The 12,544-nt window shown below is 31.6% G+C and overlaps 1 protein-coding gene across 1 annotated transcript; it reads right to left on the minus strand.

Moving 5' to 3' along the window:
- Window positions 1–8,298: 8,298 nt before the first annotated feature.
- On the minus strand, window positions 8,299–11,457 carry LOC148274583 (uncharacterized). Its single transcript, XM_088236915.1, has 2 exons — window positions 11,404–11,457; window positions 8,299–8,655 (listed from the first exon to the last, which is right to left on the minus strand). Exons 1-2 carry the CDS (start codon window positions 11,455–11,457, stop codon window positions 8,299–8,301), a joined length of 411 nt encoding a protein of 136 aa, XP_088093041.1.
- Between the last annotated feature and the right edge of the window lie 1,087 nt (window positions 11,458–12,544).

The following is a 12,544-nucleotide window of genomic DNA, read 5'->3' on the forward strand; positions in this document are numbered from 1 at the left end:
TTTTTTTTTTATAACGAAACATAATTTTTTTCAAATAATAGTTTTTTAATTTTGGTTTTAAAAGTGAGTTTACTGTAATTAAATATGTCTATGTTATTGAAAAATAAATTATAATTACGCGTCAAGCGAATCAGAGGAGAGTTCTGAGCATAGTTGGTGCGAACTGTGGGTACATGGAAAAGAGATAGATTCGTGTGACGGGTGCGGTAGCCAGGTACGTTAAGGGCCAACTCAGAAACCAGAACAGGACTATCAAGACGTCCATTAAGAATGTCATGTAAAATACCCATATCTAATAACAAACGACGATCCTCAAGACTAAGTATATTATGTTTATGACAAGAAGTTTTATAGTTAAGGTCCGTAAATCTGGATCTCCAATTGAGATGTCTCAAAAATGTTTTCTGAATATTTTCAAGCCTTATCTTGTGTATGGAATACTGGGGAGACCACACAGAGGAGGCATATTCAAGGAGACTACGAACGTAAGCGAAATAAATTAATTTGATACTACCAATATCATTAAAAACTTGGCAAGTGCGGATAACAAAACCTAAGTTTCTGTGTGCCCGGTTCACTATATTTTCGATGTGGTTTTCATACGTAAGTTTTTTATCTAGAATCACACCAAGATCACGAACACTTTCAACTCGTTGTATAGCTTGATTACTTAAAAAATATTGATGTGAAATAGGTTTGGAGCTACGGGAAAAAGAAATGAGTAAACATTTTGAGACATTTACATTTATGAAATTTTTTTCATAGTAATCTGTTAATCGGTGAAGATCGTCTTGGAGATTATAGCAGTCACTAGTATCTTTAATATTCAAATATATTTTTTTATCGTCAGCATACATCAAGAAATTTGAATTATGGATGACTGCATATATATCATAAAGGTAAGCATTATAGAGCAAAGGACCCAAGTGTGAACCCTGAGGAACTCCCGATGTAATATCTATAAAATTGGATCGAAAACCTCCAAGTACGACAGCTTGGCTCCTGTTGCTTACGTAGGATGATATCCATCGATATACGTCACCTCGTATTCCAAGGTTAAGAATTTTTCTCAGAAGGATGATATGATCCACACGATCGAATGCCTTTTCAAAATCAGTGTAGACCACATCCACCTGTTCACATTTATCCATACAACGAAGTACAAAGTTCGTAAACTCAATTAAGTTAGACGCGGTTGATTTGCCTTTGAGAAAACCGTGCTGATGTGGAGGAATTCCTTTAACAATAATGGGATAAATGCTTTTATAAACAATTTTTTCGAATACCTTACTAAACGTATTAAGAATGGAAATACCCCTGTAGTTGATAATTTTAATTTTAGAACCTTTTTTATGAATAGGTAAAATATGAGCCTCTTTCCATTTGAGAGGGAAATATCCCTGCTTGAGAGAAATATTAAATATTATATTTAAAGGGGAACATAGTGATTTCGCGCATTTTACAATAAAATATGGAGGCACTCCATCACTACCAGCACCCCCGTTAGCATCTAACATGGACAAAAGTTTACAGACCTCATTTTCCATAGCACAAAATAATTCATGATACTCAACGTATAATATTACTTAAAACATAAATGTAATAGATATTATTAAAAATATATCTACTTTTAAATATTGGTCATACAATTGCACATTATAATATAGAAAACAACTATAGTTGACCATACAGTGTAAATTTATTAAGTGCCTACATACAGAACTGCAAATAACCTGCATAATATAGGCTCGTTTTACTGGCCAAAACTAGCAGAAACCGAATCCTTGGTCGGTCACTATCAATCAATCGCTCCCTTGCGACGTAAAAGAATGAATCATTTTTTCAGAAAAAAATTTCCCTAAGGAGGGATATTTTTTTCGGGATAAAAGTAGCTAATGACACTTCTCGGCTCTCCGGCTATACCTATAAAAACGTTTATCAGTTGCTCCGTTGTGACGTTAAGAAAACGCAAACATACAAACAAACACACTATCGTATTTTGATTAAAATAATAGCGGTGTAAAATAGAACTAATATGAAATAATTTTAGAACTAGGCGTTTGCTACGCCATCTATTGTCGAAATGTTTAATTTTTCTTTAATCTTTTCGAATGATTTGTTTTGTCAAACACCATTTTAATAAATTGTCAGAATATTTATTTTAATTATATTTGAATACCATTATAAATGTATAAGCCTGTACGCTAAGAAGCTAACGGGTTTTATTTTGTCGTGATAGAATTTTCTACTGGTAATAGTGTTTCCTGTCAAACTAATTATGACAGTTTTTTTTTGGATTTGTGCTCTGTGACAATAATCAAATTGATAATGCAACGCTTTACACTAACAGTGCTAATAAGCGACGTGATAAAAAAATCTCATAATGGTTGTTTATTGTATTCGTGATCACAATGGAACATCCGTGAACACCTAATATTAAATATCAAAATATTTACGTTTCGCGACGAATATTCCTGCTGCGCAATCACATATTTTAATTTCGCCGGTGTAAATATGGAAAATATTCCAAAACTGCTATTTTTGTTTATTTATTAATAATTTATCATTCTTTTTATTTCATTTGGGCGGCGGTTGGCAAGCCAAATGTCAAGAAAAGCAGTCTACATAGTAATTGTAATTTTATTTTTACTTTTTTGTATGAGATACTTCTTACCATTTTGCAAATGCAATATATTGTTATAAATTTTATAGTAAACGCCGATTTTTTGCCAATTAACTGTATTTATTTACGAGGAAAACAAAAAACAAACCGACACGAGCGTTGACTTATGACTGCGATAACTTAAGCATGTTTATTATTGTTCATTGTGATCGCAAAAATGCTAAGCATGTTTTTAAGCACATAAAAATATATGAAATGGATTTAGAACAACAAAGAGTAGCACATTATTTATTCGGTGTGTATCAGTTAAATTTTAAAATAAAATGCTTTTTTTAAGAATACGGTTTTGAAATTTTACATACTTTTAAAAATACAATTTGTTACATTTCTTGATTTAAATTTTAACAAAAAGGTTTAAAAAAATTTACCAAGCTCTTTAATGTACCATTTTTAATATAATTACAAGTTTTAAACAAATTTGTTTTATACTTACGCACTCACACACGCGCACCCTCTCCCTCATTCATTCCGACAGGCACATGTACCCTTTCCCTCATTCATTCACGCATACACACATTCACATACACATGAATACAAATGTCCCACACATACAATTACGTAAACTCTTTTCTTATATATTATGTTTCATTCGATTTATAGTGGATTTTTTTAACTGGCTCTAGTATTGTTTATATTTTTCTACTTATTTTTTTCATGTAATACCTGTAAAAATCCTAAATAAAATAAAATAATTAATTTAATTTTCTACACCAATATGGATACTGTGGAGAAATGTTTCCATACAAAAATTAAAAAAGAAATTCAATGAAAATTCGTCACTAGAAAAACGCGTCGCGTTTGGCCTTGGTTGCGGTGACGTCAAGATTTGTGATAATTTTCTAAACAAATTTCAATGGCCAGAAACGAATAAACATTAATCGTGATGGATTAGGGGCGTGGCAAATGGAATGCGGCATCCATTCTAGAGCCTCTCATAATTTTACAGGAATTATTATTGAGAATATTATTCCGGCGCCCTCCAACATACCCGTCAGAACATTTGTTCCAATACATGAAGGTGCTGGATATGAGGCAACTGTACCTAAAAAAAGCACGTACACGCTTCTGGTCGAACAATAAGGAGAGGTCTCAGCAAAATGTCCGTACGAGGTTTCCCAGAGCACATTCGTTTTGTCACACCCAAAACCCGTACGACTATTGCTCAGAGACATCTCTTATTTATCGCATCGAGTGTTCAATATTTTGGAAGAGCGTATTAAGCTCTCAAGGACAAAAACTATTTTCAAGAGAGGAGTTAAGGACTGGATTTTGCTAAGTAGGAGGGATTTGAGTAAGAAACTGCTTGGTGATTTTCCAAATATTTGAGTTTACTGTTTACCATATTGATGTGCCATATATACAGGGTGTTCATTAAACCCTGTCAAATCCGAAACCACGATGTAAAATTTTTTTTTCGTACATTTTCAGGAATCTTTGCGGTACAATTAAACGCTCCAATACTTACCGCGCGCAAGAAAACATTCATTGTATCCAATTTCCTGTAGTGCTGAAGTTCCTCGATACTTTCATCCCAAAACGATCTCCACAATCATTTACTTCTCATATAGATGTTTTCATGGTTTTAAGTATTTTTTATTTGCTATAATTTAGCTTTTGCCTCTTTTATTTCATTTTTCTTGACACCAATTTTCAAAGAAATCCAATAAAAATGTATGAACTTGATTGAGGGTATTAGAAAAAACTTTAAAATCTCCATCAAAAACGGAAAATGAGTTATTGTTGCCAAAATAAACTATACATAAAAACCTTCACACCTAAACAATAGCGTAATTCAAAACCGTCTCTAAATCTTGCAAAATAGATTTCAATCATACTACTTGACACCGCAAACTAAGAATTCTCCATCTTAATGGAGAGGTGAAGCATAATTAGACATCTCACAAAATTTTTTTCAAAGTTTTTTGCAAATATCTTAGTAACTCCTTAAATGGAGATTTCTAAGTTTGCTTTTAATAACCTCAATTTGGAGAATAACACCACTGCATATAATGAAATGGTTCCAGTAGAATATCAGCTGTGCTGTTCAGAACCTCTCTTGCGGCCGTAATAAACACTTTCATCTCTTGTTTACATACAAAATACGCGAGATAAAAGTGTTTTCTACGGCCGTACAACCTACTGTGTACCCACATTCGAGTAATTTTTAAAAAAGAACAGAAATATTCCAAACGCTCTCGCGGCCGTAGAAAACCCTTTTATCTTGCGTATTTACATACAAAATAGCGAAAGCGTTTGGAATATTTCTGTTATTTGTACAAATTACTGATGAAATCGTCAGGATATGCGAATATGCTAAAACAACATTTTGATATATTGAGGGTTGAAGTTCAAAACTGTAGCTAATTCACAAATAACTATCGACGTACTTCAAAACATGCTAAGCATTTGAGCAATCACAATGAACAATAAGGAATTCCAGCACAACCTGGAATTAAATTTTAAAAATGTTTTCGTGTACCTACACGTAAATATTTAAATATTTTGGAGTAGGATGAAATATCTCAAAAACGCACGCAAAAATAAATAAAAAAAGTTAAAAATAGTATTAATTTTAAAATCGTAAATAATGACGTCACTCCTTATATCTACGTGTAGTATTTCCGGTTTCCGCTTTAAAGCCCCCGCACCTTGTAAGGAACGTTTTGACCATAGAAAAAAAAAGAGAATAATTTGTTTAACTTGACATTTCAACCAGAGATTATGTCAACTTTCTAGGTTTTTCGAAATCGAAACGTTCGTAAAAACAACCATAACATAGAAATGAGCAAATGGCGATCAACTAAATGAAGTAATCAAAGCAATATTCCATAGATTCTTGTCAGGTCAGTGAAAGTAAGAACGCCAACCGTTTCATGACATCACTACTGAAAAGTGACACACTGATTACAGTCATTTGGAGCGGTATTTTTAAATGTAACTTTAAAAAATCATATATTTGTAAATAACGCACAAAAAAAATATGAAAATATTTTCGCCTAGTTAAATAGTACGCTAATAGAAAATAAATAAATTAGAAAACAGTGGAATTCCTCATTATAAACATGCTTAGGTTATCGCAGTCATAAGTCAACGCGTGTGTAATCTCTAAGTCAACGCATGTGTCGGTTTGTTTTTTATTTTCCTCGATAATAAATACAGTTCATTGGCAAAATATCGGCGTTTACTATAAAAAATAATACAATATATTGCATTTGCAAAATAGTAGGGAGTATCTCATACAAAAAAGGGAAAATTAAATTACAATTACTCTAGCGACTTCTTTTCTTGACATTGACTTGCCAACCGCTGGCTAAATGCAATGAATAGCATGATAAATAATACATAAATAAATAAAAATAGCAGTTTTGGAATATTTTCCATATTTACACCGGTGAAATTTAAATATGTTATTGCGCAGCAGGATTATACGTCGCGAAACGTAAATATTTTGACATTTAATATTAGGTGTTCACGGATATTCCATTGTGATCGCGAATGCGATAAACAACTATGGAGAGAAATTGTTATCACGTCGCTTATAAGCAGGTCGATAGTTATTTGTGATTGAGCTACTGGTGTCATAAATTGATTTATATTGTTACTTAACTAGCTTCACATAGTTAAATATGTTAAAAATCTTTGGCTTTTGAAAAATGAAATTACTGAACGTTTTACTATATTTTTATCAAATTGTTGATTTCGGAGAAAATTTTCTGCACAACAAGATATTATGTGTACTTTTACGCTACACATATTATTTTATTTCATTTGATTACAACCCCTTAAAATAGAATGTCAGGTAGACAAAAGTGAGCATTTTCGACACCACCTTCTATTCGCGTTCAATTAAGAAAAAAAAGCTGCCAAAGATGCTCGGAATATTTGCGCCGTATGTAGACTACATGAATTATTCACTAATTATTTGTTGTAAAATAATGAAGGAAAATACAACAAAAAAAAATTACAACACCAACAAATTAGTCAATAATGTATTCTCCTTCATTATTTTACAACAAATTAGAGAAAGTAAGAATTTTTATTTATTTTTCTAGGGTTTTTTATTTATTTTTCTTGGTAGGACAATGGCAAACGTCTTTTTTAAAAAATTACAGTTTTTTAAATGGTGAGGGTTACTTCCTTTTTTTCAAACGCGTTTGATATCAATAAATCAATTTAGTGGGGTTGATTTCGTGAAGTTTTCGGCGGTCGATAAATACTAGGTATCTGCCGTATAGTAGTTAAATATCTGGCATCCAGACAGATATTGAGTTACTGTCAGGTCGGATAGGCCGGATACCGGATAGTCCTCTTCACCCCCCCCCCTTTCCCCTTCCCCCGTCCAAGACACTTGGATTGACAATGAATTTACCAATTTATTTATTTATTTTTAATATAGCTCAAGCCAAGTACAACAGTTATATGAAGAAACATATGTGCAAGACACTGAACAAAAATAATATAAAACTATGTGGCAATAACAAACAAGGGCAATAAAATTATGGGATTCAAGTATTCATAAACACAATAAACATATAAGACTTCCAGCCAAACCAGGATTTTTTTATTATTTTTCAGGATCTGTCGATTTTTGCTTGAAGGAGGTTAGCAACGTTGTCCACAAAAAATCAATAAAATAAAATATTTATAAATATGTCAGGAGGTAATTTTCAATAACAGTCGAGTTCAAAAATGAGATTTCGATTTTTTTCAGAATATTTTTGTATATTAATTTTCGAGCATCGGTTTAGCTTCAAATGTATCAATATACGTTATATTTGCACATAAATTTTATGTTTTTGAATTGCGAAATTTTAAATTTGGTCAAGTCCTTTACTGTTCTGCTTCGGTATAAAAATTTTAATAGGGTCAAAGCACCAGTAAATGACCACCCCCCAGTAAATAAATGACCATTAGTTAATAAAACACAATATAATAAGAATTGCTACATGCGTCCAGTCAAAAACTTTTAACACTAGAAACTATGACAAAAGCGGTAGGCGGACACATCTTTTGGTAAGCAACAAATCTATCAGTTTTGAACTGTAAGTTGACAAAAGGTAATAGTGCGTCTTCCCGTTATTGTTCTGAGATTGATAGTGTTTTTATAAGGAAAGGTGTGGTAAGTGTTTTATTTGATTCTATTTCTTATGCAATTATTTTAATACATCCATATTTTAATGTGTAAGGGTGTTTTATAATGTTATGACATAACTAAATCTACGTATTATTTTTACTGGGGTAGTAGCGGTCATTCACTGGTGATTCTGCTATTTTTTTTAGAGTAATATTAATTATAATTGTTATACTCGTATTTCAATAAAAAAGTCAAAGTTCTTACAAAAATGAATGTGATTTTTATTGTTTACTTTTATTTTGTACGTTTAAATAATGAAATTTGTACCTTTAATGTGGATTTTACTAAAAGGTGGACCCTTAACAATCATTCATTGGTGCTTTGACTCTACCTAAAAGTAACATTCACTCAAGTTTAACAAAAGTGGACATGACCATTTTTGATGATTACTTCCTGATAAATACGTAAGTGTGAATATTTATATGTACATAAATGAAAAATGTTGGATTTCAAATAATTATTAATCTGTTTAAATTTACAATCAAAGTACGTGAACGTCACCGGGGTACAGACCATTATAACAAACTAGAATCTTCCACAACTTGCGAGTTTTAGTCAGAGCCCAATTCTGATTGCATGTTGCTGTATCCACGCTGAATTTCACGGGATCAGTCGTGGAGAGAAGCATTTTCACTCCAGCTGAAATGTTAATACTGGCATTACTGTTGAGAAGGCCCAAGGAATCGTACATGCAGAAGGCATACGCCTTCAGTTTCAGGTCATTCGGCGTAAAGTCATCAGCTCTGACCCTCTGCACCAAAGCGGGATCCACGCCGGAAGATCTCGCGCAAGCCACGCGAGTTGCGCGGATCTCAGCAGTTTGGGAGACCGTCAGACTCTAAAATCAAACAAAAATTTGACAGACACATCAGTGGCCTTATTCAGTAACTAATTACTTTTGTAAATTCCGCGGCTTGGAGCCAGAAGGCTGACGTTGGGCCCAAGATTTTTTTTTTAAGCCAATCAACAGGCTTAAGTTAGCTCTAATAGATTGGCATTAATGAGTAATACTTAATCTAAACAGTTTGAAAATCTACTTAAATTTACAATATGTATAATTAACAAAAAGTATAAATGGCATAATCTAGGCGGAAATGGCAAGTGTGACATCGCGAGTCAGGAGAGACAGCACCGCTTGCTTCTTAAATGCCTGCCCTTGCTGTAGGAACACATCGACAGTACCGTTTAGTAAGATTTCGTTCACTGTTCTGAGGATCGTTGGCAGAGGGGAAAAGAACCCGATGTTAGTTGTAAAATTTCCCACAGCAAAGACAGGATTGGTACGCAAGTTACGACGAGGTACATTAAGGTTTATCTGAGCAAGGATATCATGGGCATCTATACAGTTACATATTAATTTCTGCAAGAACATCAAACCAGCCAAAATTCTTCTGAATTCTAAACAAAAGATATGAAAGTACTCTAGACGATCATAATCGTTGATTATGAAAGTATTTGATCCGATTCTAAATATTAACGATTTTAAACATTTACGTTGCATCGATTCAATCCGCGTTATATAAATATTATAATTAGGAGACCATAATTATAGAATTAAATTCAAGCAAACGACGAACAAATGATTTATACAATGTATTTGCAATTTTCAGGCTTTTGAATGGCTTAGATATTCGCAAAATAAATCCACAGATTTTGGACGCTTTCTTTAAAATGTGGTCGATGTGATGGTGTTGAATTTATGTTTGTTATCAAAAAGTATCCCAAGATCTTGAATTGTCTCGACGTTCATTAAAATTGTGTTGTCGATTGAATAATTGAAAACGATTTTATCAATTTTTCTTATAAATTTAATAAACATATATTTATTCATATTAAAAATAAGTCGTTTTCATGACACCAAGATAATAAAGAATGTGGGTCATTTTGTAGTTAATGACAGTCATAAATTAACTTTATAATTTTGAATATTTTAAGGTCATTTGCAAATGAAAGATATTTAGATAATTTAATTTTTAAAGTAACATCATTTATAAATATCAGAAATAGTAGAGGTCCGAGGTTGGATCCTTGTTGTATACCAGAGGATACAAAATAAGGAGAGCCTGAAAAACCACTGATAACAACAATCTGAGATCTGTGAGTGAGGTATATTTTAAACCAATTTGATAGTAAGCCATCCACCCTAAATCTCTGAAGTTTTAATAGTATAAGATTATGGCTGACCTTATATATCTACAGAAATCTGTATCTGTTTTAGCTCATTTCAAAGAACTGAAAGTATTATTACATAATTATAAACCATATATGCTGATATTTAGTGAAACATGTGTATCTAAAAAAATAACAAATAATGAAGTTATGTTTTCGAGATGCACGACTTCTGTTGATTCGTTAAGTCAGCATACAAGAGGTGTAATTATCGTAATCCAAAGTTTAAATTCTTTTAGGATAATTTCAAATGAGGTTTTGCAAGAGACAAAACTAAAGATTAAAACAAGAACAGGATGATAATAATGTTGAATTAATGAACATTAACATTTACAAAGCTTGTGACCTGCCATTTGTTGGTTTAAGTAGCCATTTAACAAACTGCATAACCTTCAGCATTCTGCCTTTGTTTGAACATCCTTTTTTATCAATTTTTCCAATTGTTTATATTTATGAAGTTGCTGTTGTTATATGATTATCTGAATAACTCCCTGGGGGGTTAAATCCAGACATTATTAACAAAAGTAATCCAATGTGATTAAACAATTGTGTTTTTTTTTCAATTCCATCACAGAAAATATACCTTCATTTTTTATGGGTGCCAAAACCTATTATATTATTACTAGCTTTTACCCGCGCCTTCGCTCGCGTGTAAAAAAAGTTCAATAATTCGTTTTGTCCTTTAACAATGATATTTTTTTTGATGGAATAATAAATATTTTTCCGGGATGAACAGTAGCCTGAATCGATTGCCGGTCCTTCAACTACCGCTTTGCAAAAAATAAGACCGTATGTTAGTCTATAGTGATGTAGAATCGTTATTCTGTTTCAATATCAATTCATTTTCCTTGAAATAAATTCCCGAAGAAAATAATTTTTCCATCATATATTTTATTGCCCTTTAATAATAAGAAATATTTTTATGTGATTTTATATTTTTTATTTCCTTTTTTAGTTACTATAAAATAAAAAAGTGCTTTCTTATCTTTTACAGAATATTTTCTTTTCTCTTTCTTATATTACACAAAAATATTATACCTGTCTATTTATTATAGGACCAAAAGTTCATAAACATTTCTTGTATACCCACGAACAGGCCATGCCTTTGTGGGATTTTTTTAAAACTATTTTTACTGTTAAAACGTATTTTATAGCTATGTGATTATCCTTTTTTTTTAAATTTTGTTTTACATCTTAACTAAAATAAAAATAATAATAATTATAATGAGATGATTTTCATGACAAAAAGTAGCATGTGACACTTGTAAGCTATTCGGCTATTCCCATATGCAAAATCACGTCGATCGGTGCCTCCGCTGCGGCTTGAAAGAAACACAAACGAACAGAGAAACACGCTTTGGCATTTATGATAGCAAAATAAAATCATTTTCATAGAAAACTAGAAACAACGTCTTACCTGGCCTAAAGCGAAGACGCTCACAAATATCAAGAATATAAAAGCAGACTTCATGTTTAACTATTAATTGAATGAAGTCAAGATACCTTTACACTTGTGTATAATTTATTACCGTGACGTGGGTACCAAAGTATTCTCAATAAGTAAATTCGAGCATAATGTACTTTTTCTATTATTTCTGCTAAATTCGTAAACGATAAAAAACGTATTACCTATAATATTTACGTACGATGAAAAATATTTTTAAATAAAATAAATGACCGTGTAATTTTTTACCACATTTAATATAATAACACTACCAGTTTCAGGTATTCTGAATAACCCATCATCAGGTGTAAATATAAACTAAAACAAAATTTATTTTCTTAACTAAAATATACTTTCTTAAAAATATGTTCTTATCCCTGAAACTTTAATCTCAACTGGATCTATAATGTCATCTGTGGTATTTACAGTTGACTTTTCTTTTTTTTGGGTTTAATAATAACCACTGCACGATTTTATTTTACTTCATTTAAGGTAGAATTGATTCTGGTTTTGCTTTCAAAACCTAGTTTCCGTCACGCCCTTGTGAGGTGTTTATTTAATTGTACGGCGCTGTACGTGTGCTTTTTTGTGATTTTACTTGCAAAAACAGTTTGAATTTGTTGAAATAAATTTCGTATAAAAAAATTACGAAAAACAAATAAAAACTCATTCTTAATTTACATAATAGGCTTACCATTAGATGTATTGTTACTTTTGCAAAATATTAGGATAATATTATCGATAATAGGAAATAACAAATGTTACTATCCCCGTATAAAAAAAGTACATTTATTTCATAAATAATGAATTATAAAATATGCTATGTCGTTTTTATTTTATTTTTTTTATAAATAAAACATATAAAACATGCATATTACAACAGAGATGAAGAACATTTTAGAGAAGATAATATTGAAGTTTAGATCTACAGGGCTTATGTCATTGGCTGGTTTCAGTGGCCACTTTACACACTGTAACATTCACCATTCTTCCCATATTTGAACATCTATATTCCTTCAATTGTTTCATCTGTTGATGTTTGTGAAGTTTTTTTTTTTTTTAAGTTTTATTCATTTAAAAAAATCAGTAACATACATAATCGTATTTTCGTTCC

Source organism: Micrasema longulum, unplaced genomic scaffold (genome assembly GCF_059751315.1).
Source record: "Micrasema longulum isolate JH-2025_06_02 unplaced genomic scaffold, ASM5975131v1 h1tg001619l, whole genome shotgun sequence".
Lineage (NCBI taxonomy): Eukaryota > Metazoa > Arthropoda > Insecta > Trichoptera > Brachycentridae > Micrasema > Micrasema longulum.

What these genes read in the sequence shown, in the direction of transcription:
- LOC148274583 (XM_088236915.1), bottom strand. Translation starts at nt 11,457, where the DNA reads ATGAAGTCTGCTTTTATATTCTTGATATTTGTGAGCGTCTTCGCTTTA. An exon ending in GCGTCTTCGCTTTAGGCCAG is followed by an intron (nt 8,656 to 11,403) that starts GTAAGACGTTGT and finishes GTTTGATTTTAG; the next exon opens with AGTCTGACGGTCTCCCAAAC.